Source organism: Peromyscus leucopus, chromosome 20 (assembly GCF_004664715.2).
Source record: "Peromyscus leucopus breed LL Stock chromosome 20, UCI_PerLeu_2.1, whole genome shotgun sequence".
NCBI lineage: Eukaryota > Metazoa > Chordata > Mammalia > Rodentia > Cricetidae > Peromyscus > Peromyscus leucopus.
Window position 1 is genome coordinate 38,852,289 of NC_051080.1, and position 25,656 is coordinate 38,877,944.

General features: G+C 52.4%; 1 protein-coding gene across 2 annotated transcripts; it reads right to left on the reverse strand.

Annotated features, from left to right (window-relative positions):
* Window positions 1–750: 750 nt before the first annotated feature.
* Window positions 751–22,510, reverse strand: Polr3h (RNA polymerase III subunit H). 2 transcript variants are annotated; one of them, XM_037197693.1, is made up of 7 exons: window positions 22,488–22,510; window positions 11,290–11,414; window positions 7,360–7,456; window positions 3,704–3,790; window positions 3,179–3,242; window positions 1,878–2,079; window positions 751–1,351 (listed from the first exon to the last, which is right to left on the reverse strand). In XM_037197693.1, exons 2-7 carry the CDS (start codon window positions 11,398–11,400, stop codon window positions 1,298–1,300), a joined length of 615 nt encoding a protein of 204 aa, XP_037053588.1. In that variant the 5' UTR covers window positions 11,401–11,414; window positions 22,488–22,510; the 3' UTR covers window positions 751–1,297. The 2 variants fall into 2 exon arrangements, with proteins under 2 accessions (XP_037053588.1, XP_028727059.1); XM_028871226.2 differs by lacking the exon at window positions 22,488–22,510 and adding an exon at window positions 11,674–11,771.
* Window positions 22,511–25,656: the final 3,146 nt, after the last annotated feature.

The following is a 25,656-nucleotide window of genomic DNA, read 5'->3' on the forward strand; positions in this document are numbered from 1 at the left end:
CCCGGTCTTTACCCTGAGAGTGGGTGCAGCACCTATCCTAAAGTGGAAGGGGGTGGCACATTTTTAATCCCAGTACCCAGTACCTGGGAGACAGAGGCAGGTGGATCTCTGAGTTCAAGTCCAGCCTGGACCACAGAGGAAGATAAAGCAGCCTGAAAAGGTATCTGCCCCCAAGTCACACCTAATCATAGATGCTGTCTCCAGAGCAGAAGGCGCGGTAAAATGACACTACCTGGTTCCCCCACATGGAAGGAAAGACCCAGGCAGGCCATTGAGGTCTGTTACCAAACAGTACTCATCACACAAATATCTTAGTGCCAGTGGGACAAAGACAACAGTGCTTGGCAGAGTCATTTGCTGAGACCTGGGGCATCACTAATCCCACATGATACTTGTGGTCACATCGGGACAGTGGTAACCCAGGCTTCTTAGACGGTAGACCTTAGGACAGCAACCCCACAGCCTCCATTTCCTAGACACGGGGCTGGTTTGGCTCATTTGGGGAGGGGGGAGTGCTCCTTCCAAATGATGGGGGAAGATGTCTGCAGCTTGGTGCTGCAGCTGACAGCGCTGGCCTTAAAACACCTGCCTGAGTGGCCTCTGCATTTACTACAGAACCTCCAAGCTCAGCTAGTCAGTCTGGTCTCATAAATGCCAGAGTTCTACAGCTGTGGGGCGAGGGACTGGACACCAGGTTGGCAATTTGGTGACCTTAGACCATGATGTCAGCTACTGAAAGGGGGAGGCTCCTGCTGTTGTCATTATTTATTAGATAGTTCTTCTGTCACTGAAAACCAGACGTTCACAGGAAGGGGTAGGCTAGGCCTAGCTCAGTAGTACAATACCCACCTAACATAACAGAGGCCCTGGGTTCCATCCTCAGCACTGATGAAATAAGCTAGTCCTTGTGCTGGCGAAGTGGTAGAGCGATTGCCTGGTGTGCCCAAAGTCCCGGCTCCATCCTCACTACCACATAAAGTCAATGTGGGGGTGCACACCTCTAACTGTAGCACTCAAGAGGTAGAGGCTGGAGGATCAGAAACTCAGCTACTCTAAGCCTCACAGCAAGTGAGAAGCCAGCCTGGATCCATGAGACTTTCAAAAAACCAAAAGCAATCCGGTGCAGAGGACTTCAGGGCTGGCGCCAGAAGGCAGAGAACCAGAGCTGGGGAGGGATGGCACTCCTGGTCCCACCCAGCCTAGCTCTGGGCGGCACTCCTCAGAATTTGCCAACTGCCCCACTTTTGAGGGTCTGGGCAGGGTCTTCAAGCTGGGCAGTCACTGTTAAGGTCCAGGGCTAGTTACTGGTCCACCAGGAGAGAAGGCCCAGGCCTGGCTCACTGATCGATCCCTGTCAAAGAAAAACAGGTACACTTGTCACCACTGGGCTGCCTGGGACAGCAGGGCCTAATGGCCCACCCTAGAGCACCTGGCAGGCCCAGCACAGGCCAACGGCAGGCCAGGAGGCTGTGGAGTGACTGGGACCATGATGTTGCTCCTGCCTCAGCTCTCCAGGTTCAAGTGAGATCGGGCAATCCCTCCTCACCCCCAGATTGTCTTCCTGAGCCCCCAAAGTCGCACACAGGGAGGACCCCGCTTTTCCCTGGAACCCTGCTCTAGTCTCAACTTTCATCTCTAGCCCCTCCTTGGTTTCGTTCCCTTCAAAGATCCTCCTGAGGTAATCCGGCCTGAACTGTCCCTCTGGGAGGCAGGACAAACTCCCCCATCCTGCCCAACATCTACAGCAGCGCTGTCACCCCATAGCCCAGTCCACAGAAGCAGGCTGAGAAGTGACAGACGACAGTCCCAAGACACCTGACCTGCCAAGGAAGGTTCTAGAAGTAGAACTTCAAGAAAGCAGCCTCCCACCAGCTTACCACAAGCGTGTACGGCGCTTCCTTCTTTGGCACCTCCTCGCTGGCAGAGGCAGCCTCGGCTGAGCTGGGTCCTGTGGGGGACGTGTCCACAAAGCTCTCATCCACTACCCGGAAGCGGATCTCCTCGCCGGTGTCCATGTACAGGTCGTGTGCACCCTCCTCCGTCTCATACTCCCACACCCAGACCTGTTCTGTTTCATCACTGGAGACCAGGGTCAAGGCCACAGTCATGCTATGGGAGTTCGTGAGGCTGAGAGTCCTCTGAAGTACCCAAGTTCAAACCAACTCCAGGTTGAGGCCATTTCGGCTGGGGAGTCCAGTAAAAGCTGCTTCTGCTCCTTGGAGAGGAGCTAGTTTGGCCAGGACCCAAAGTGAGAACTAATTCCCAAGTCTGGAGACGAGAATGACCAGGTTGCCACACTTCTCATTCAAGCCTCAATTAAATTGACAGGAAGGTAGATCATGGGCTTTCCCTGGTCTCCAGAAGATGAGGTAGGCATGAATGTCACCTGCCTGAGGAAAACAATAAGGCTAGGCCAGATTTGCTGACAATTCGCGGAGTCTCACCTAAATCCTACCACTGCCCTGCACAGGCCTGGTGTGAGAGCTAACTCTGCTCCTCCACCATTGTCTGCAGAGTCACACCGCCCTCTAGTGGCGCACTGCCTTCTTCATGTCAAGATTCGGCTGGGAGCCGAGTACAGTTGTGACAGGCCACCTGAGCCTCTCTCCCAAGACCACTGGGACTCCATTAAAACAGCCCAGGCAGGCGGTGGTGGTGCACACCTTTAATCCCAGCACCTGGGAGGCAGAGGCAGGTGGATCTCTGTGAGTTCAAGGCCAGCCTGGTCTACAGAGTGAGTTCTAGGACAGTCAAGGCAAGACAAAAAGACCCTGTCTCAAAAAAATGAAACCAACAAATAAATAAATAAAACAACCCCGAGCTTAGGAAGAGGACAGGGGCTTCGCGCTCCAAACACCGGCCCCACACCCTGGGAAACGGAGGCAGCCTGACAAAGTGAAGCTCCTGGGGGAAGATCTCTGAAATGACCCCTGCAGGGACAACTGAGTGAGGTGACAGGAGTGACCGAAGGCCCAAAGGTGTGCAGTGCTCAGTTATGTCACCCAGCCTGACCGACACCCAGCGTGTGACACTATGTGTGTCAGCGTGGGAAGCAGAGGCGGCCTGGTGCTTCACAGCAGCACTGCCGTCAGTGACAGACCAGAGCCCCCAGGTCACCACAAGAGCGGGGAGTGGGGGGGGGTTGTCCACTTGCCCCACATTATCCTTGAAAGGATACAACTTGGCAGGCTGCTGCAGTGACTCAGGAGGGATGAGAATGTCATCGAAGAACCCTAAGGAGACTGGAAGAAAAGAAGAACATGATGGCGTGGGATGGGGACTTCAAAGGGACAGCACAGAAGAGATGGCTGGACACTGCAAGCAAGCCCCCTTTCCTAGTGTGGCCCAGGTGTCCTCAGGACAATCTGTCCCCTCCTGCCCCAAAGCCCCACATCTCTAACTACACTACCAACATGGGCTGAGCAGCCCTGGGCAAAGCTCCAAGTACCTAGTCCTCCGCCCTGCGTGGTCACTGCATACCCAGGGACCCACAGGCACACTGAGCCTGTCACCTCCGCAGGCTTGGGAGCACGAGGGGATGGGGCACCCCGAGGGGATGGGGCACCCGTCACTTGGTGCTGGAGCTGGGCAGTTTCTCTGATGCCACAGGGAAGATTCAGCTGGATTCCTGGTCTACAGGGTCAGCATACAATGCCCGCCCCACTGTGGTGGCTCCCATCTCACCCCAGAAGCCACCCCTTACCATGCACACCCTCTGGGCTGCAGCCTTTGATCTTCCCGATGAGAATCTCATCCAGGAACGGGTGGAACACCACATACCGGAAATGGACTGGGAAAGAAGGGAATGTTGTCAGTTACACCAGACCCTCCAGGATGGTCGTGGAGCCTGGGGCCCCTCATGTTGGCCCATGTCTACCTCACTGCCAGCACACTTACCCAGTGGTCCACGCCAAGGTCTCCTGTGGGTCTAGACCTGTCTGCTAAGCCAGAAGACCAACCCCCACCTCACTTCTGCAAGGTCACGGCTGGTCTCCAAAGGGACCAGCTGCAGCTGCTGTCTTGGACTAAGGATGGTTTCCAAATCCATCTCAGTCACACCTAAGCCTTGACCTCCAAAGTCAAGCTGTCCTTTACATTCCAAAAGGACAGCAGCGATTGGCCAGACTTGGAAGGAAGTTCCCCTCTCTTGGTGTCTGGGCAAGCTTCCCTCAGCACAGAGCCAACCTGGGACAGGACACTAAAACCGCCAAGGCTGCCTGTGGTGACAGAGACACGCAGGGAAAGCCTTCATGGGTTCTCGTACGGGTTGTCCTATGTGCTCCCCACTCACCTGAATCCAAGGAAAGGCTGGCTACAGCTGGACCCCCATCAGGAGGATCCCTGGCCTTAGCAGAAGCCACACTTGTCACTGACCCTCCCAAACAGGAAGATGCTCTCTGCCACCTGCCTGTCCGAACTGCCTGGGTCAGATGCCATGTTTTCCCCATACAGAGGAAGCGTGACCCACTCCAACCACACAGCTCTCCTGCCCATTCTGCCACGGGAAGCCTCTAAGCCAGTGGTTCTCAATCTTCCTAATACTGCGACCCTTTAATACAGTCCCTCATGTTGTGGTGACCCCAACCATAAAATTATTTGGGGGGCTGGAGAGATGGCTCAGTGGTTAAGGACACTGGCTGCTCTTCCAGAGGACCCAGGTTCAATTCCCAGCACCCACATGGCAGCTCACAACTGTCTGCAACTCTAGTTCCAGGGGATCTGACATCTTCACACCAATGCACATAAAATATTATTTAAAAAAAAAAAAAAAAGCCAGGCAGTGGTGGCGTACATCTTTAATCCCAGCACTCGGGAGGCAGAGGCAGGCGGATCTCTGTGAATTCAAGGCCAACCTGGGCTACCAAGTGAGTTCCAGGAAAGGCACAAAGCTACACAGAGAAACCCTGTCTCAGAAAATGGGGGGGGGGGGGGAGCCAAATTTAAAAAAATAAAATAAAACTATTTTTGTTGTTACTTCATAAGTGTAATTTTGCTGCTTATGAATTGTAATGTAAATCTTGATATACAGGATATCTGATGTGCAACCCAAAGGGGTCATGACCCACGGGTTGGTTACCCCCCTCTAAGTCTTTCCCCGGACAAGGCCACCAGGCTGAATGCACCTTCCTCAACAGGCCCCCAGCACAGGCTTCTCCAGGACTCCTTCTGGGGCCCACCTGGGCCAGCTCTGTCCACCCGCCTTCCTGCACAGGTGATAAACATCCTGAAGATGACTGGGCCTTCTAACTCTCCAGGATGCAGCAGGAGCAGACATGGATGGAAAAACACTGCCCTCCTCATAACCTAGCATTCAGCTCAAAGCGTCTGCCAGGCTTTGTCTGGCACAGGCCTACCAGGACAGGACAGCATGTAAACCAGTGCCCAGGGCCTGAACACCCTATCTGGAAGGAAGTGGTGAGCAGCCTATGCCCACTGACTAATGAATGAACAAAAGCTCAGTGGGCACACACACAGTACATTAACCAGCCTTGAAGACAGAGGCTGGAGCTGGGCATGGTGGCCCACACCCTTAATCCCAGCAACCTGGAAGAAGATCTCTGTGAGTTTGAGGCTAGCCTGGTCTACATGGTGAGTTCCAGGACAGCCAGGGCTGCACGAGAGACCCTGTCTTAAAAATCCACCACCAAGGGCTGGAAGGTGTGGCACAGTGGTGGGCACTGAATGGCATGAGGCTGAGTCCCCGCCCCCAGGAACGTACTCCATTCTCCACCCCAGCTCCCGGGAGAGGGGTGTGTGTGGGGGGGTCATCTGTTCTTAGCGAGCAGGTGTAATTCCAGGATACGCACTCCACAACCCTTAGGATGGGTCGAGTTTCTGGGAAAAGAACAAATCCCCGATTCCACTCACATGAGGCATTGAAGTGGTCAGGTTCTCCAAGTCAGAGAGCAGAATGGGGCCAGCAAAATGGCTCAGTGGATAAAGGGGCTTGCTGCCAAGTCTGACCACCAAGACCCCAATGGTGAGAGGAGAGAACAGACTCTAACAAGCTGTCCTGCTGACCGCCACCTGCACGCAGCGGAGGATGGAGTGTGGCATGGCCCTAACGCTCTTGAAGTGCTCATGCCCTCAAAGGACTTCCCCCTGTGTGACGGGGAGACTTAGCTGCCCAGGCCCCCAGCCCAGGGCCAGAACGCAAACACAGGTCTGTGGGATATACTTAACACTGTGCTCAGTACTTACACATCTCCCACAATGAAACAAGAGACCCAGGGTGAGCAGGGTGTGGGGGTCAATACAAACCAATGCTGAGACCAGGCGCCAAATATCACCAAAGCAACAGGCAGCGTTTCCTTGGAGGTGATTTGTTTCTGGTGCTGGTGCTCCTGAAGTTTTCAGCATTTGCCTCCTGGACCACAGGCTCTTGTCCAAGAACAGAGCCCGGCTAGGCTCAGCTGCATTCTCGGAGAACAGAGGCCTTGCCCTTGCCTGAGTGCAGGGCCCAGCTCAGCTTGGCTCTCCTCCCTGAGAACAGAGCTCCTCAGAGCTGTTTCCACGCTCTGGGCTTGCTCATGAAACCGCCTAGTGCACACACAGACAGCCTGCTTCCTGGGGCTCTCTGCGGAGCTCAATACCATGTCAATTAATTAGTCTCGGGATGCCAGCCCAGACCCCAGGCTGTCTCCACACACTCCAGAACGCTTGAGCACCCGTCCCTGGGCTGAGGCTGACCAACACGGACAAAGTCAAGGTTGCCCCACTGTGGTTTGTGTGTGTGTGTGTGTGTGTGTGTGTGTGTGTGTGTGTGTGTGTGATCGTCATGTCGCGATCAGAGGAAAATGTGGGGCAGTCAGTTTCCTTCCCATATCCAGTGAGTTCTGGGTATCACACTCCGGGCTCTGGATTTGTACAGCAAGCACCTTCACCCCTGAGCCACTCACGGGCCCCAGAGCGCAGTTCTGAGTGCTGTGTCCCGCCTGCCCCTCCCGGTCCCTAGACCCAACTAGCCTGCTCTTCCCTCACCTTCTGCTCTCCACCAGGAACAGCCACACTTAGGGCCCTTACCTAGCAGGCCACCTCACTACACACCATGAAGCAATGAGTAGCCTGAGGGCTGGGTAAGTAGCAGGGGGCTCTAGATGGAACCCAAGAGACCCACAGGTTAAACCACAATCTCAATCTCAAAACTGTAGCAGCCTTGAGAATCTCCCTGTCCACACTGCTGTTTTACAGATAGGGAAACTGAGGCCCGGAGGACAAGAGTACCTACCCATGGTCACTGAAGGAAACTCCTAGCAGAATTAGGACTTGGGCCCAGGTCCCCTGTCACTCCAAGAAGCATGGCAGCTTGATCTTTTGCTACAGAAAATGAGCCTCACCCTAGGAAGTGAAGGTACCCACCTTTGGTGTGTGATGCTCCGTCCCCTGGGAATACATAGGCATCTTCCAGCTTGGTGATATCAAACAGACAGATGCAGAGTCCCACGTTGTACACCACCTGTGCACACATGTGCATACACACAGTGACCCCGGGGCCTAGCTCTTCCAAAACCCCCACGGTCATAAGCAAGCTCTGAGTACCCTTTTCCTAGATGGACATCAGCTAAGACTCTGCAGGAGCTGACTGTAGCAGGGACCTCAGGACGCAGAACTCTGGAAAGAGCAGGGCCTGAGTGACAAGCCAGCTTCCAATGCCAACTCCACCTCACTGTGGGACACCAAGGACATTACTTTGCCTCTCTGAGCCTCAGTTTTCCCAGTTTCAAAAATGACACCAGACTGGGCGTGGTGGCACGCACCTTTAATCCCAGCACCCAGGAGGGGCAGGCAGGCGGATCTCTGTGAGTTCAAAGGTCGGCCTGGTCTACAGAGTGAGTTCAGAGAGAAACTCTGTCTCAACCCCCTCCCTCCCACCCCGACCCCCCAAAAAGAGACACCAGCTGAAGTGCTGTTGTTAAGTGAATAGGGTGGACATGAAGTATCCTGGTGGCAGGTTCAGAGACCACAAATGACCGAAAGTTTACTGTCACCCCTGGAGAGGACTGGCAGTGGGAATCCCTGCTTAAACCTCTATTTCCCAATATCCCAGAGTCTGTGTTCCAGATCACAGGCATAAGTGTGAGAACCCCGCCATACTTACACCACACCCACACCACCACCACACACACACACACACACACACACACACACACACACACACACACACACACACAGACGGCTCGCACAGGACACATGGCCAAAGTCCTTCAACAGCGCAGCACCCCACACACCCCAAGCCCACACTCTGGTATCTAAAGGACTTGGCTCAGTGTCTGCACATGTACCACCCCCTAGTCACACACCTCACCAGAGCTGCTCAGGGACTAGAGAGACGTCGGAGCACCCCAGAGCTGGGGCAGAGCACCCTGCAATGAGCTCTCTTCTGTAGAAACACAGACCTCTTCTGTGGGGGTGCCTTTCACAGGAGTCAGTGAGCTGACCTCAGCCAGACATGGGGGTGCCCGCCTGTAATCCCTGCAACTGAGAGGTGGAGGCAGGAGCATCAGAAGTCCAAAGCCATCCTTGCTTACACAGTGAATGTGACGTCGGCTCAGGCCCCATGAGACCCTGTCTCAAAAATAAATGGGGGGCCAGTATTGGCAAAATGGCTCGGCCATCAAGGTGCTTGCCGCCAATCCTGACAACTTAAGTTGGACCCCAGGACCACAAGGTGGAAGGAGAATCACCTTCTCCCCACAGTTTTCCTCTGACCTGCTCACATGTGCTGTGGTATGTATACTCACATGCAAAATAAATACATGTAATCAAAAAAAATTAGCAAAAGCCAGGCAGTGGTGGCACACGCCTTTTGATCCCAGCACTCGGAAGGGAGAGCCAGGCAGATCTCTGTGAATTCAAGGCCAGCCTGGTCTACTGATCGAGATCCAGGACAGACTCCAAAACTACATAGAGAGCTGGGCGGCGGCGGCGGCGGCGGCGGCGGCGGCGGCGGCGGCGGCGGCGGCGGCGCACACCTTTAATCCCAGCACTCGGGAGGCAGAGGCAGGAGGATCTCTGTGAGTTGGGGCCAGCCTGGGCTACCAAGTGAGTTCCAGGAAAGGCACAAAGCCTCATAGAGAAACCCTGTCTTGAAAAACAAAAAAAACAAAACAAAACAAAAAAAAGCCAAAGCCCTGGATGTGGTGGCTGTGGGAGTCTGACTAAGAATGGCCTCCACAGGCCCATCTATTTGAATGCTTAGCTTTCAGGGAGGGATGCTATGTGAGGAAGATTAGGATTAGGAGGTGTGGCCTTGTTGGAGGAAGTGTGTCACTGGGGGGGGGGGGGTGGTTCGAGGTTTCAAAGTCCACACCAGGCCAGTGCTGCTCTCTTGGCCTGCGGATCAGGATGCAGCTCTCAGCACCCCATGTGCTGACACACTCCCCCCCACACACACACCGTGATGATAATGAACTAAACCTCTGGACTGTTAGCAAGCCTCCAACATGCTTTTTCTTAGAAGAGTTGCCTCGGCCATGGTATTTCTTCTTGGCAACAGAACTGTGACTAAGACAGTGGCGAACACCTTTAGTGCTAGCACCTGAGCATCGGAGGCAGACAGACCGCTGTGCCTGCAAGGCCAAACAAATAAGTCAGCAAATTGGTTCCTTCAGCTGACAAACCCCAGGTCTGTGTGTATACCTCCTCCTCCTCTGACCGCAGGCTCCCATAAAGGGACTACCTGCCTCCTATCTAAAGCCTATCTATCTACCTATCTATCTGTCTGTCTGTCTATCTATTTATCTGTCTGTCTATCTATCTCTGCCCCACTCCCAGAATACCACCTCCTACTGGCCTCTAAAGAACAATACCTGAACTCCAAAGTCCCCCAGGGCCCTGTGGCCTGCATCTATCTACATCCCATCTACATCCCTAGACCTCCCTCACCAGCTCCAGCACCCTCCTCTGTGCCCAGTCAGAGGCCACGAGCCCTCCTTCCTCAGGACCTGTGCACAGGCTTCCTCGGCTCTTTACACCAACCCACTCCAACCCTCAACCCAGAGGCTCCCTTGGTCTCCCCTCACCACCAGATCTCAGGTCAAGCGATATTTCCTCGAAAAAGCACCAATCTCTTTTATCCCGGGTGCTGCTCCTCTGCTGCCTAGGGGTGTGTGCGTGCCTGTCCTTCATGCCATCTACCCCGAGCCACCAGAATATACTCAACTGTGAGACCCTTTGAGTCAAGTCTCCCCCCACCGCCCCCCAGGAGCAGAGCCTCTGTCTTCACCGCCACATTGGCTAAGCGTTGGAGATATTAAAGGAGTAAGTCAGAGAGGACCCTGTATCTATCCACGGAAAGGGAAACACAGTAACCAAATAAATTAGGGAGGAAGGGTTGTGGGGGGGCGGGGGCGGGCAGAGAGATGGCTCAGCTGGGAAAGCAACCTATCTCTAATCCTGCCTGCTGACTTCGATTCCAGAGACCCACAGGGTAGAAGGGCCCACAAACTGTCCTCTGACCTCTCATGCACTGTGGCACACACAGGTTTACACAAACATTAAAAAAAAAAAAAGTAAAATCTTAAAAAAAAACAAAAAAACTAATGTTCAAATAAACAAGAAAGTAACCGTGGTTAAGAGAGACACGACACAGGGTAAGTGAGCAGTCACCACAGGAGAGCGGAAAGGCCTCTCCAGCCGGCCCTGGGACACACTGGCATGGCCCACCCACAGCAGGTGTGCAAAAAACTGTCTTGAGAATGAATAGACAAACTGCCGACAGCCCCAGACTAGGAGAACTACCCGTCCGTCCGCAGAACGCACAGTCGACAGAAAAACAATTATCCCCGTTTTACAAGTGAAAGTGAGGCCCAGAGCGGGTGACTTGGCCAAGACTGCACAGTAACTGAATGTGGAAACTGACATTTTTCCAGTTTCTCTTTTACACACCCATTTTGTGCGCGCTCTCTCTCTCTGTTTCGCTTATTTTCTGGCCATACTGAGAACTGAACCAACGGTCCCGCAGATGCCAAGCGGATTTAAGTACTGTTCAACACCCCGACGCTTATGTTGCCCACGATGGCCTCGAACTCACGATCGTCACACGCCTCAACGACCCAAGAAGCTGGGATTACAGGTGTGCACTACCTCGCCCGGCCCATTAACTCCTTTGGGTACGACTGACATCCAAATCTGGTTCAGAAGTTAGAACAGGAGAGGAGACCCTGACATGAAGAAGTTACACGTGTGCAAGGCCACAAGACTGAACCAGGCGACAACAGCCAGGTTTGCAGCGGGAGGGGGGGCAGGGGGGGGCAGCGGGCACTGCCTGCCAGCCCGAGGGCCCAATACCTTGTTGGCCAATTTCTTGTTCAGCTCCTCGGCAATGGAGTCGTTGAGTTTCCGCTCAAACTGCCACGGCGGTATGCGCACGGTGTCCACCATCTCCACCAGGACGAACATCCTGCGCCGGGACTCTGGGAACCAGAGAGCCCGTCAAGCACGGGGGCCTGCGAGCGATGGGGGTCCCCGAGCCTCCTCGGTCCCCTCGCAGCCTCGGACAAGCCAGGCCAGCAGCTGGGCCGGCCGCGCGGGAGAGCCTGGGGTGCCGCTAGCGGAGGCCGCGTTTCTGCCCCGTTGGAAACGGAGGCCCGCTCCCTCCAGCCACCCACCTACCCCCTAAGTCCGGGGCCGCCCCGTCCCGCTCCGCCCGCACCCCGCGCAGCAGCCGCGCACCATTCACGCGCATCCAGCGGCTCCCAAGACGCGGCGCAGGGCTCGCGAATCCGAATCCCCCAGCTTCCGGAGAACTGACCAATAGGAAGCCTCTGCCCGCCCAGGAGGGGCACGGAGAGACACGAGGCTCCGGCGAGGGGCGGGGCCAGGAGGTGGGCGGGGTCGCTTGCTGTCCCCAGCCAGTGAGGGGAGAGGGGCGGGGTAAAGCGTTGAGGGGGCGGGACCTCCTTCTTAAGCCAGACAACCCCAGGCCCCTCAGCGAGTTCTGGTTGCTAGGCGACAAGTCTGCGCTTCGGGCCCGGGTTATCTTTGCACGGCGGCCTGAGAGATGCTTTGGAAAAAAAAATATAACACGCTTAAAAAATCAGTCCAAGCCAGGCGGTGGTGGCGCACGCCTTTAATCCCAGCACTCGGGAGGCAGAGGCAGGTGGATCTCTGTGACTTCCAGGCCAGCCTGGTCTACAGAGTGAGTTCCAGGTTAGCCAGCACTGTTTCACTGTTTCACAGAGATACCCTGTCTCGAAAAACTAAAACAAAACAAAACAAAAACAAACAAACAAAAAAAAAAGAAGTTACATGCCTGAACACATGTAAGACACCAGGGTCCCTCCCCGCTGCTTAGAACCAAAGCATTTCAGGTGATTGACATGAGAGGTAAGAATTAGTTAGCTATGCTCTTCATTGTATCAATAGGTAGCTTGTTTGTATGAGGTGTTTTGCCTGCGTATGTGGAAGTGCACCAGGAGAGGACCTCAATCCCCTGGAACTAGAGCTACAGTGAATTGTGACCCACCACCACTGCTTTTCACTGCTGAAGCATCTCTCCAGCCCCAACAGAAGACTTTGATTGGGCTCTTACTATTTGTTAAACCTTGTCTCAGTGCTTTGCAGGTGCAGATGCTCCTAGCCCAGTGGTTCTCAACCTTCCTAATGCTGCACCCCTTTAGTCCAATTCCTCACGTTATGGGAACCCCCAACCATAAAAATTAGTTTGTTGCTACTTTGTAACTGTAATTTTGCTACTGTTATGAATCATAATGTAAATATCAGATATGCAGGATATCCAATGTGGTGGTTTGAAAAAAAAAAATGGCCACCAAAGGAGTGGCACTATTAGGAGGTGTGGCCTTGCTAGAAAAGTGTGTCACTATGGGGGTGGGCTTTGAGGTCTCCTATGCTCAAGCTACTCCCAGTGAGTTAGACCACTTCCTCTTTCCTATGCAAAATATAGGACTCTCAGCTCCCTCTCCAGCACCATGTCTGCCTGCAAAGCAGCCATGTCCGACCATGATGCCAATGGACTTAATCTCTGAAAATGTGAGCCACCCCAATTAAATGTGTTTTTCCTTTATAAGAGTTGCTGTGGTTATGGTGTCTCTTCACAGCAATAGAAACCTACCTAAGACCCAAAGAAGTCAAGACCCACAGGTCGAGAACCACTGTCCTAGAGAGTGATGGGGTTATACCCTGCTAAACTCATCACAAATGTAGACTTTTAAACACCAAATACTACAGGTTAGTTAGTCCAGACTTACTTACATGTGCTCGGAAAACACTCTAGCCACAGCTGGAAAATAATCCAACAGAAAGCCTGTTGAACTTATTTTTTTTATTTCAATGTTTTAGACTTTGTATATGAAGTAGTGGATTTCATCATGGCATCTTTATATTTGTCTTAGTCGAGGTTTCTATTGCTGAAATGACTCATGACCAAAAGCAACTTGGGGAAGAAAGGGTTTCTTGCCAGGCGGTGGTGGCACAAGCCTTTAGTCCCAGCACTCGGGAGGCAGATGCAGGCGGATCTCTGTGAGTTCGAGGCCAGCCTGGGCTACCAAGTGAGTTCCAGGAAGGCGCAAAGCTACACAAGAGAAACCCTCTCTCGAAAAACAAAAAACAAAAAACAAAACAAAACAAAAAAAAAAGAAAGAAAGGGTTTCTTTTTTTTTTTTTTTTTTTTTTTGGTTTTTTCGAGACAAGGTTTCTCTGTGTAGCTTTGCGCCTTTCCTGGAACTCGCTTTGGAGCCCAGGCTGGCCTCGAACTCACAGAGATCCGACTGCCTCTGCCTCCCGAGTGCTGGGATTAAAGGCGTGCGCCACCACCGCCCGTCAAGAAAGGGTTTCTTTTGCTTGCATATTTTGGGTCACAGTCCACTGAGGGAAACCAAGGCAAGAACTCAAACAGGCAGGAACCTGGGGCCAGGAGTTGATACAGAGACCGTGGCGGAGTGCTGCTTACTGACTTGTTCTCCATGGCTTGCTCAGCCTGCTTTCTTGTAGAACCCCGGGACCACCACCCCTGGAGTGGCCTCACCCACAATGAGCTAGGCCTCTCATATCAGTGACTAATCAAGAAGATGTCCTACAGGCTTGCATATGGCCAAATCTTACGGAGGCATTTCCTCAATCTAGGTTGACTCTAGCTTGTGTCAAGCTGACATCAACCCAGCAAGCGCAGTACCTATATGTCCTTCTTCTGTGTTCACATCCATTCCCCTCCATGCTGTCTCTCCCGCGTCCCCTCGCCCTTACCAGCTGACGCCCTTTCTCCTGCAGTTAGTTCCGCTCTCTGCTTCCCAGTTGTGTGTACTCCCTTGTCCTGTCCATTCCCGCTTCCAATACCATCTCTTCTCAGCTGGGCCTGGTGGCGCACACCTTTGATCCATCACTCAGGAGGCAGAGACAGGTGGGTCTCTGTGTTCGAAAACAGCCTGTTCTACATACTGAGTTCCAGAAAGAGCCAGAGGTAGTGAGTCTCAATAAATAATAATATTTGAAAAGACTAATTTCTATCAGTGGTTCAATTCCCTGGTCTCATATGTCAATAAAGCCATGTTAGTGACCAAAATAAATAAATAAATAATAATAATAATAATAATAATAATAATAATAATAATAGTCTGTTTATAATGCCAGGATCCAACCCAAGGCCTCGAGCATCCCAGGGAGTGCTCTACCATCTAAGATATATCCTCAGCATTGTTTATGGGAGGTCTTTCTTGCAATATTGTCCATGCTGGTCTTTGGATTCAAACCATCCTCCAACTCAGCCTTCTTCTGAGTAGTTGGGATCACACACACATAACTACAGGCTCAACTACTTTTGTACTATCTTTTTCTTTAATTTTCTTTTTTTTTCATTTGTTTGTTTGTTTATTTTTTCGAGACAAGATTTCCCTGTGTAGCTTTGCAGCCTGTCCTGGAACTTGCTCTGCAGACCAGGCTGGTCTCGAACTTACAGAGATCCACCTGCCTCTGGCTCCCTGGTGCTGGGATTAAAGGCGTGTGCCACCACCGCCCTGCTTAATCTTAAAATCCCATCTGTGTGTAGGCACACACATGCTATGGTGTAGATGTGGAGGTCAAAAGACAACTTGCAGGGTAGGTTCTCTCCTTCTGTCTCGTGGGTCTTGGGGATTGAACTCAAGCTCTCAGGCTTGGTGACAAATACTTTGACCCTCTAAACCATCTGGCTGACCCTGTCTAATTCTTAAAACCTTTTACAATTACACTTTTATTTGTGTGCGCGCACATGCCTTTGGTTAAACTGGGTAAAGGGCACAGTTCCACGTCAGCTGGTGCACACTGGGTCTGAAGGGCTGGAGAGGGCAGGAAGACTAGAAAAACGGATTATCTGTGGCCTTGGGTGGAGGAGGAGGAGGGGGAGGAAGAGCGGAGACAGCAGAGTTGGTCAGAGTGAGGAGGCCTTAGGCGCTAGGAGATGGACAGCTTAGTTTCAGGACAGAAGTGGGTAAACCAACGCCTGAGGGCTTTCATCTATTAGCTGGATGGGAGGCTAAAACAGGGGTGAGTGAGTAGGGGGAAGGGGGCGGGGGACAGGATGATGAGCTTCAGAGCCCAGGGTTTCAGAACCCAAGCCTCTTTTGTGGGATTCAGCTCAATAATTTGTTGGCACCAAGTTTTGGTCTACACTTTGGTTTAAGGGAAAAAAAAAAAAAAAGATCTGGCCTCTTTACTAACTCTCTGCCTTGCTCCATGGATGGTTGAAATGGTTTACTGAATACAAATGACCCTGTCTGCAAGCTCCCCGGCAGCAGAGGACCATTGTATGGCTTCTCTCCACATCATCCATCCGGGACCTAGATCAGTGCCTGGCATGTGGCCAGGACTTGAAAACATGGCTCATTTCAATGAACAAAAGGGCAACAGAACTGTGGTCGCCAAGAGGGAAAGAGCGAAGTGGGTAAAAAGCTGGGAACAAGCCTGTGTGTGAAAAGAGTCTTGTGAGGAGGCTCAGGGCATGGCGCTCCCACGACACAGCACAGGAACTGGGCCCTGGTGGCCAGGACGGCCGAAGCTCCGGCTGCCCCGCACTGCCCTGCCGAACAGCACTAATGACAGAACTGGTTTCAAAGGCGTCTGTAGCTGAACAAGCTGGAGCACACTTATAATCCTGGCCCTGGAGAGAATGAGGCCAGGGGATCAAAAGTTCAGGGCCAAACTGGGCTATGCAAGACCTTACTTTTAAAACGAAAGACAGACTGTCCTTTGGTAAAAGCAATATTGTGGAAAAGAAAAGACATATATCTTTTAACAGAAAACTGTAAAGCCACAGAAAAGAATGATGATTATTGCTGTGGAATGGCATTCGAGATTGATTGTGAAATCTAAAATCGCAGGAATCGTAATGGAGCATGCCTGTAGCCTCTGCCACTCTGGGCCCTGATTCAGGAGCATCACTTGTGACTAGGAGTTCAAGGCCAGCTAAGGTAATATATCCGGGCATGACTGTACCAAAAGAAAATTAAAATTTGGCAATGGTGGTTACATGCCTTTAATCCCAGCACTTGGGAGGCAAAGACAGGTGGAATCTCTGTGAGTGTGGACCAGCCTTGGTCTACAGAGTGAGTTCTAGGAGAGATAGGATTACATAGAGAGAGCCTGTCTCAGAAAACAAAAAGGCCAAATACTCAGTGATGTTGCCCATTTATAATACCAGCAGTTAAAACACAGAAGCAAGCCGGGCGGTGGTGGCGCACACCTTTAATCCCAGCACTCAGGAGGCAGAGCCAGGCGGATCTTTGTGAGTTCGAGGCCAGCCTGGTCTACAGAGCAAGATCCAGGACAGCCACCAAAACTACACAGAGAAACCCTGTCTCAGAAAACAAAACAAAACAAAAACAAACAAAAACAACAACAACAACAAAAAAAAAAAACACAGAAGCTTGAGGAGCAGAGAGTCAAAGTCATCCCCTAGTACAGTTAGTTATCTTGAGGAGAGCACACTCGACATGACACCCCACATCAAAATAACAAAACAAAAACCAAGAGAGCATCGAAGGTTTTGTTTCTTCCCCACATCTTAAAAAATCCCGCCCCGCCCCCCAGCCTCTTCCCTTTCAGCAAGTGCTCCATTTTTTTGGCTCCCTTCTACCAGCAGAACTGCTTGAATGGATCCACAGCCTTGCTGTGTCCAGGTCCTTTCTTCTGGTGTTTTTTTTAATAGGCTTTATTAAAGCCTATTAAGGGACCAAGCTGGCCCTGAAATCACTGTGAAGCTGAGGCTGGCCTCGAACTCCTGGTTCTTCTTTGTCCACTTCTCAGGTGCTGGGATTAGAGGCTTGCACCATCATGCCCATTGCTAAGATTCTCACTCTGGAGCCAGATGTGGTTTTACATTCTTATGATCTCATCTCTCAGGAGGTGGAGGTTGGAGGGAGTGTGAGGCCAACTTGAGCTACAATTGTGAGACCCTCAAAAAAAATTTTTCCACTGTTGCTGGAATGAGGCTCTTGGTTGGGCCCATGCTGGGCATGTTTGAGGCCCTGGGTCCTATCCCAGTCTTAATCTCAAAGATGCCACCTGGGAGGCAGAGGCAGGTGGATCTCTGTGAGTTCGAGGCCAGCCTGGTCTACAGAGCGAGTTCCAGGACAGCCAAGGCTACACAAAGAAACCCTATCTTAAGAAAGAAAAAAAAATTAAAGTAAGCCTTTTTTTTAAAAATTCATGTACATTGGCTGCCTCTCCCTAAGGTGAGGTTGAAGAGATCAGCATTGGACGTGGGGAACAGAAGAGCTTTTATAGCCCAGAGATAAGGGGTTTCCAAATGGGGGATTTAGCAGGCAAATGGAAGGTCGCGTTATAGGAGCAGGGTGAAACAAGGTGGCCATAGCCGGGTAGTTATAACAACAGGTGATCATAACAACCTTTTGAAACAAAGACAGGGTTGCCGTTCCTGGAACAGGCAGTACAGAACCATCTGTAGTTAAGGTTACAGATGGAGCACAGCCCAATCCTTCAGAAACAGAGGTCTAATCATAAACAGAATGAGCCTAGTTTATCTTTACGTTAAGATGGCATTCAAGCCTAAAATTGGCGGGCTGGTTCATCACCAGCGCTAGTAATAAAATAAACTCTTAGTCTTCCTGTCTGGACCCCATAGTGCTTTGTCACTCTTGGAGAGGAGCCAGCCCGGAGCTTACCTGACCTCGTATTTTTAGATCACAAGCCACCCAGCAAGCAGCATCACTCCCTAGTCCACTTCCTGCTTACCAGTTCTCTGGGACATTTACTGCCTTCTAACATGGCGGCACATGGTTATTAGGTTGTTTTATTGCCTTCCCCCTACTGGACTGTCAGCTCTATGAAGATAGAGTTCCTGCTTCGCTGGCTGGATTCCCCAGTGCCTGGAAAAGAGCCAGGCGAGGGCTGTTTGCCACCATCCCGAGGACCTAAGTTTGATCCCAAGACCCACATGCTGAAAGGAGAGAACCAAACTCTCCAAAACGGTCCTCTGACCTCCTCGAATGGGCCACAGGTGAGCACGCGTGCACATACACATAAACACATACAATGCTTTTTCTTTAAGTGCTGGAAGAGAGCTTGTCTGGCAGAATAGTACTTAGATTGGTGGGGGTGGGGATTAGCTGAGGGCTGGGGGAGCCAAAGAAGGGAGATGCTAATTTACGAGGCAAAAATGTTAGCGCGCGGGCTGGAGATGAGTCCCATGGCAGAGGAGATGAGTACCCAGGGAATAAGAAGCCACTTCAAATGGACTGTGGCACAGCAGAAAGAGGAAGAATGTAATGGAGCCAGAACCTGTGTGTGTGTGTGTGTGTGTGTGTGTGTGTGTGTGTGTGTGTGTGTGTGTTTTCTCCTCCAAGATAAAGTATGACTAGGTGGTTCAGGCTGCGCTCAGACTCCAGATTCTCCTCTTTCCCAAGGGCTGGGATGATAAGCCTGCAGGTCATGCCTTTTTGAACCCTGCATTTTTTTTGTTTGTTTGTTTTAAAGATTTATTTTATGTATATGGGTGTTTCGTTTTCATCTGCACACCAGAAGAGGGCACTGGATCTTTTGGTTGGTTTGTTTGTTTGGTTTGTTTTGTTTGAGACAGGGTTTCTTTGTTCAGCCTTGGTTGTCCTGGAACTCGTTCCGTAGACCAGGCTGTCCTCAACTCAAAGATCCACCTACATCTGCCTCCACAGTGCTGGGATTAAAGGCGTGCGCCACCACTACCCAGCTGGCACTGAATCTTATAGAACTACAGTTATAGACAGTTGTGAGCCACCATGGAGGTGCCAGGAATTGAACTGAGGACCTCTAGAAGAGCAGCCAGTGCTCTTCATGACACTGAGCCATCTCTCCAGCCCCTTGAACCCTACGGTTTAATACCAGCTCCAGTATGGGCAAGTTTCTTGTTTTGTTTTCATTTGAGGCAGACTCTCACTATGTAGCCCAGGCAGACCTGGAACTCACTGTGTAGACTCTTCTGACCTCAAACTGCAGGCAATTCTCCTGCCTCACCCTCCCGAATGCTGGGATTACAGGTATGAGCCACTATACCTGGGTGGACAAGGTTTTTAACCTCTCCTTGCCTGAGCTTCCTATCTTCTATCTATCGGGTGTATAGACACCACAGGGGTCTGTGTGCATTGAAGGGTTAAATCAGTGGATGCCACGCTGGTCCAGGGCTGGTCCATCCTCTGGTTGTAGCAGGAAATTAGAGTGAGGCGGTAATGGAGAGAGCGGCGATGCTGTTTGGCTCCGCCCACCTCTCCCTCGGCTTCTCCACTGTGAGGAAGGCTTTCGAGGAGAGGAGCTTTTAAATGCTCAGCTGTTCACAAAAATAGCCTTCCCGTAGAGCCCCTGGATGCAAGCAGACGATTTCTTTGTTACTCAGCGGCTGGTGGGTGGGTGGGTGTGTCTCTGCTGCTCACTTCCTGAATGAACAGCTGTGCCCTCTCTGTGCGTGGGGGGATAATCACCACAATACTTCAAACCAGGGCCAGCCTCCTTCATTCACTGGGCCCTGCTGCTGGCAGCCCCAGCCTGTGTTTACCAGTGTCGGAGACAGAAAAGAAACTGGACGCAAAGGGAGGGATCAAGACCTTGGCCGTGGCCTTAGCCTGGTCCGCAAAGGGCCAAGGCCTAGCCCCCATTGAACCGGCCTTTGAGGCGTGGCTCCCACCTCATGGGTCGGCTCCTAACACTGACTTCCTTCCCTTCTCCTGCTGCATCAACCCCTTCCCATCGCTCTGCTGAGGGATCCTTCGGCCCACCTCAGCGGAGGGCCTCTCCCACGACTGCTTTCTAGGCTCAGGCAAGCCTGGTTCATTCCTGGCACTGAGCTCAGAGAAATCCTCCGAGCTCCCTTCCACTGAATCCATCACTCAGTTCAAAGCCACTGGCAAGACAGCTGGCCTGGGCACCAGTATCCCAACCCAGGTCTGGTCACTGGTTCTGTTGGGTCAGACCTTGTCTCAAAAGGAGCAGAAATTAGTTTCTTCAAGATTTATTTATTTATGTACTTTATGTATATGTGAGTTGCTCTGGGCTCTGTTTGCATGTATGCCTGCATAACAGAAAGAGAATCAGATAGAAACCATCAGATCCCACTAGAGATGGTTGTGAGCCACCATGTGTTGCTGGGAATTGAACTCAGGACCTCTGGAAGAGCAGCCAGTGCTCTTAGCCACTGAGCCATCTCTCCAGCCCCTTGGAAAAAAAGACAAAGAAGGAAAGTGGGGGACCAAAAGGGAGAGGAAGGCCCCTCAGTGTGGGGCATCAGGACAGCCCCCATTCTCTCCTGGATTGTCATGACAGAGCGCGCGTGGTGGCACATGCCTTTAATCCCAGCACTTGGGAGGCAGAGGCAGGCGGATCTCTGTGAGTTCGAGGTCAGTCTGGAAATACAAAGGGAGTTTCAGGCAGCGCCAGGCTCTCTATATGACCCTGACCTAAAACCAAACCAAACCAACCAAACAAAAAACCACCACCACAACAAAATCATTTCTAGACATGTGTGGTGCACATGGTGTTGCATCCAACACTCCTATACCCAGGTGACTAACACAGGCTAATTCTTCTCCCCTACTGACCCCCCTTTCCTCTCTAGTGTGGTAAGGACTACAAAAATAAGTGAATCTGTCCAGTGTATAAAAAAAGACAATGCACACTTTCTGGCACGGAAGAATCCTCAGTGCACTTGGCTACTCTTACGAGTTTCGTTTTGATTTATTTTTCTTATCTTTCCTTTCCATCTTTTTATCTTTATTCTGGTGAGCGTTCGTCTGCTTGAGCTTTTTTAAAAGTCATTTTTTATCTATGTGTGTGTGTGTGTGTGTGTGTGTGTGTCTGTGAGTATCTGCCACATGTGTGCCGATGAGTTGGATCCCCCAGTAGCTGGAGTTGCAGGCAGCTGTAACCCGTACCGCATGGCTGCTGGGAACCCACAGGTCCCCTGGAAGAGCAGCTGAGCTGCTGAGCTCTGGCTCGTTTGTTTTTGCTTTGTTTTGATGGACACGGGTTCTTATCATAGAGTCTAGGCTGACCTGAAACTCACGGCAGTCCTCAGCCTCAGCCTCCTTAGTGCTGGGAATCACAGGTACGTACCAGTATGTCTGTTGGTGTTGTTTGTTTGTCTGTTTGTTTGAGACAGGGTCTCTCTAGGTAGCCCAGGGTAGACTCAAACTTGTAATCTTTCAGCCTCACCCTCCCAAGGCCTGGGACTTATCGGTCTGTGCCAACTCGCAGGGCCCCTCCTTGTGACTCAGTAGTACTAAATTGACACCAGAGAAGACTTCTTTTCTAAGCTGAAGTTGAGGAGAGGCGACCGGAAGGAGGCAGAGAAGTCCCTTATGGATGCCTCTGCAGCCTGGCCCTGAGCTCATAGACAGAGTTCTAAAGGAGTTGCCTAGGGTCTGAGAGTCAAACCCAGGACTTGTCTGAAGTGAGACCCCAGAGAAAAATTGCTTGAACTGAATCTGCTGAGTCTGGCCCCTTCTAGGAGCCTCCCTGATGGTGTGTGTGTGTGTGTGTGTGTGTGTGTGTGTGTGTGTGTAGGAAACAGAGAGACACTCATTACTCTTTTAGACTCCGCTTCCACTGGCTTCAGCAGCCCCTCCGAGAACCTTTGTATGCCAGAGAGATTTGACCACATTCTTCACCGGAAAGCTCAGCTCCTCTGACGAGGACATTGCTCAGCACCAGCTGCTGGGGTCAGTCTGAGACTGGGCGGAGGTAGGGGGTGGGGGTGGGGTGGGAGGAGATGGAATTGTCTTGAGTCCCTAGGAACCTGGTTTATTCCTAGAGGGTCTCCTCTCCTCTGGCCCCCTCCCTTCTCCAGGACACATCCCCAACCCTGCGGGACTCCCCGTATGAACACACCACATAAGCACCCCTCTGCACCTCAAAGTTCCTGCTGTCTCTAGCTCCTCCTCCTCTGCATTCATTCCCCAGCAGCTACCCTGACTGGTGGGGCTAATTATACCTTGGTCCAGCAATAAAAGCCACTTTCCAAAACAGGAAGCGTTAAAGCTCAGAGCGACACGCAGCTTAGCCACTCACTCACTCACCCAGCACTCGCCTGGCTCAGGAGGTGATGTCTGGGCCAGAGAGGAGACAGCCTAGTGTCCCTTTAAGCGGGAGTAAAAATTCCCATCCTATCCGGTCCCTCCCTCAGGCATATCCTGACGTCAGCAGGAGGCGTGTGTGAGTGAGTGAGGGCCGAGGTGCCTCACTGCACACACCACACACACACAACACAACACACACACACAACACACACACGCCACGGCAGTGCATCATCCAGACGTGAGCCTTGCCAGCCAGCTCCGCGGTCCAGAGATAGGTGCTGCCCACTACAGGGAGGCAGTGCCTGGCCCCAGCTGCCAGGGCGAGGTAAGGGGCAGCCCCGGGGGACCTGAAGGAAGCTTGTGATGGAAACTGTGGCAGAGGCAGGGGGCGAGGGCGGTGGGTGCCAAGAAAGGGTTGTGGTGTAGGCTGGAAAGGTCGGAGCTGGACCACCCCAGCTCTGCTCAAGAGGATCCTCGGGGATGCGGAGGAGCCCACCGCCCTTCCCTTCTCTCCCCTTGACCCTTGGGAAAAGCCGAGGCAGCGCGGTGGTTCCCCCGCGTCTGAATGCGTGTGAATGCCTGTGTCTGGGACTCTGTCTGGGTTCAGAGGCAGATAACTGCTGCTTCCTGCCAAGCCGCAGCCTCCAGTCTGCGGACTGAGTGAGGGAAAGCCATGGCTCCTTCCAGACCCTAAAAGACCAGTCCGGAGCACTGCTGGATCTTGCCCCTGGAATCTGCACTGAGGCCAGGGCAGAGGAGAGGGACCGACCGCCTGAGGCAGGCAAGGGTCCCAGAGCAGCTGTCTCCTCCTCACTCTATTTTCCCCCCCGAGCATGGCAGAGATAATTGTGTCAACTGGCTGGAGGGATGGCCCCGTGTTATTTTTGCCTTTATGCCACCTCACTGAGTCCCTGCTCCCCCCCTGCATGCTTGCTGGGCTAGCTCTGACCTCCCCCTTTGCCTGGTACAGCCCACTGTAGGGCAGGGGTGACAGGCGGCTGGGCCACCCTTGCTGTGGGATGCAAGGACTCAGGTTGGCCTTGGCTAGCATCGAGCCCCTGAGTGGTCTGACCCTGATACAAGGAGACTGAGTGGAGATAAGGTGCGATGCTGGCACCCACAAGGAGACAGCAGGTTCCTGCCAGGCTGCCAGGCTGCCAGGCTCTTCCCGAGGGGGAGGGGACAGGACTGAGAACAATAATAAATCCAGAGTGTGAACTGCTGCATCCGCTGGGGCTGGGGGAGGGGAGAAGGACGTGTGCCTGGTGGGGGGGTGGGTGCCCTCTCTGACAGCCTGCACCGGTTGCCTGGATGCCATCCAGTCAGGGCCTTTCCTGGGAAGGAAGATTTCCAGGCCTGTGGGGCAGGGTCGGTGGTAGGGTTGGGGGGTGGGCTCTTTCCCAAACCTGACTCCATCCCAGAGGTCTCTGGATGCGAGGATTCTGAGTGTCTCCTCCCATTCTTGCCCCACATTGCTTGAAGTCTTCCCAAAAACACCTCTTTTCCATCCGTCTGACTGGCCCCACCTTCAAAAAACACAAACAGTGCAAACAGAAGCCAGAGGCAAAGGGTCCCGGGAGAACACACCAGTTTTGTCCCAGGCCTGGGGACAGACAGCTAAAACGATAGGTTTGAAGATGCTTATGGCTAGGGAGGGGGCTCCCTAGTGGCCCTCAAGGATCCGGAGGGATGGAAAGATGATGGAGTAGGTTCTTTGCCAGCCATCCAAAGACAGAGTGCCCCCACCCACCCTAAGTGTGCCCACCCTTTACAGGTGATACCCAGCAGAGGGTGCTCTGGACCTAACAGCTGGTCACGATCACTAGTCACAAGCTTGGTGTCCAGGACCCAGAGCCCTGTGGGCAGGCAGCTTGGGGACACCCACAGCCAGGTGAGGGATTGAAATCAGGGGGTGGGGTCTGCACACATCCCTCCCCAGGAAACGACAGTGACCAGGCAGGGGGTGGCTTAACAGTGACCACACTGAGCATCCCCACTCGGCCACTAAGTGTGACTTTGGACAGTATGATCCTGGGGGGGGGGAGAGGGCAGAATGGGAAGGTGACTTGCTTAGGCTCACACAGTCAGGGTGAGGTGGAGCTTGTCTGTGAACTTGGTTCTAGGTGATATCCTGGCTTTCCTTCCCTGAATAATGCCAGAGAAGCCCAAAGCCTTAGGAACAACAGCTCCAGAGCTGCCTGGACATGTGACCAGGAGTTGAGTAGAGGGTCACTTCAGTCATTAGTCTTTAGTATTGCTGGGACAGCACCTACACACACACACACACACACACACACACACACGCACCACACACAGCACACACACACAGAGCATGGAGGGAAAGAATCAGGTTTAACTAGGTCACCTCCAGCTGCAAGAGCAGTTTTGGCCCTGATGTGTTTTAAGGAGTGTCTGAGGGAGGAGCTGGGGGAGGGAGGAGCCAGGTAGGTGGTCTCAAGGTTATTGTCACCTTCCCAGGACCCAGCACCACGGACGAGCCTAAGACATCCAACCAGCTCCTCCACCACCTACCTTGTGTTCCCTGCCTTTCTATTTTTAAACAGATGTACCCATTCCTCCCTAGCGGCGCCCCATAATGGGGACTTGGCGGGAACGCTTTTATTGGGGGAGTTGTTTTTAAGCCTCATAGAGTTGGTGAGTGATTCACCCAAGGTCATGGTCTGAGTCAGCACAACACCAGAAATAGAACCCCAAATCCTGGCTCCCCAGTTCTTCTCTGGCCCTGTACATCATTCTCTGGGGGAGGCTGGAGGTGGGGAAGTTTTGTCCAGGGAACTGAGGGTTTTTTCACCTTGCCTTGGCTTCACACCCCCTCTTCCACACCTCTCCAGGGCTCAAGAGGGCTGCTGGGCCAGCTGGGTGACTTCTGTGAGTCTCTTCACCCTTCTGGGCCTTGGTTTACTCTTCTGAGGAATGGGTACGTTGGTGGTAATTACTGTTTTAGGCTTCTTATGAGGCACAAATGGCACAGGAGCCTGACAGGTGCAGAGACTTGCGGCAGGAAGTCTAGCCAGAGAGTCTCAAATTCTACACTAGATGGGGACCCTCTATGGTCAAGGCTGCCTCTGCTGTGTAGACTGCTCCAGTGTTTCTCAATCCATTTTAGAGTGTGAGAGACAGAGTGTGTGTGTGTGTGTGTGTGTACTTG

Bases quoted from the DNA above. Each gene is read 5' to 3' on its own strand.
- Polr3h (XM_028871226.2), bottom strand. The intron at 3,243-3,703 runs GTAAGGGGTGGC...CTTTTCTTCCAG, and splicing joins CAGCCCAGAGGGTGTGCATG to TCTCCTTAGGGTTCTTCGAT. The intron at 1,352-1,877 runs GTAAGCTGGTGG...TTTCTTTGACAG, and splicing joins AAGCGCCGTACACGCTTGTG to GGATCGATCAGTGAGCCAGG.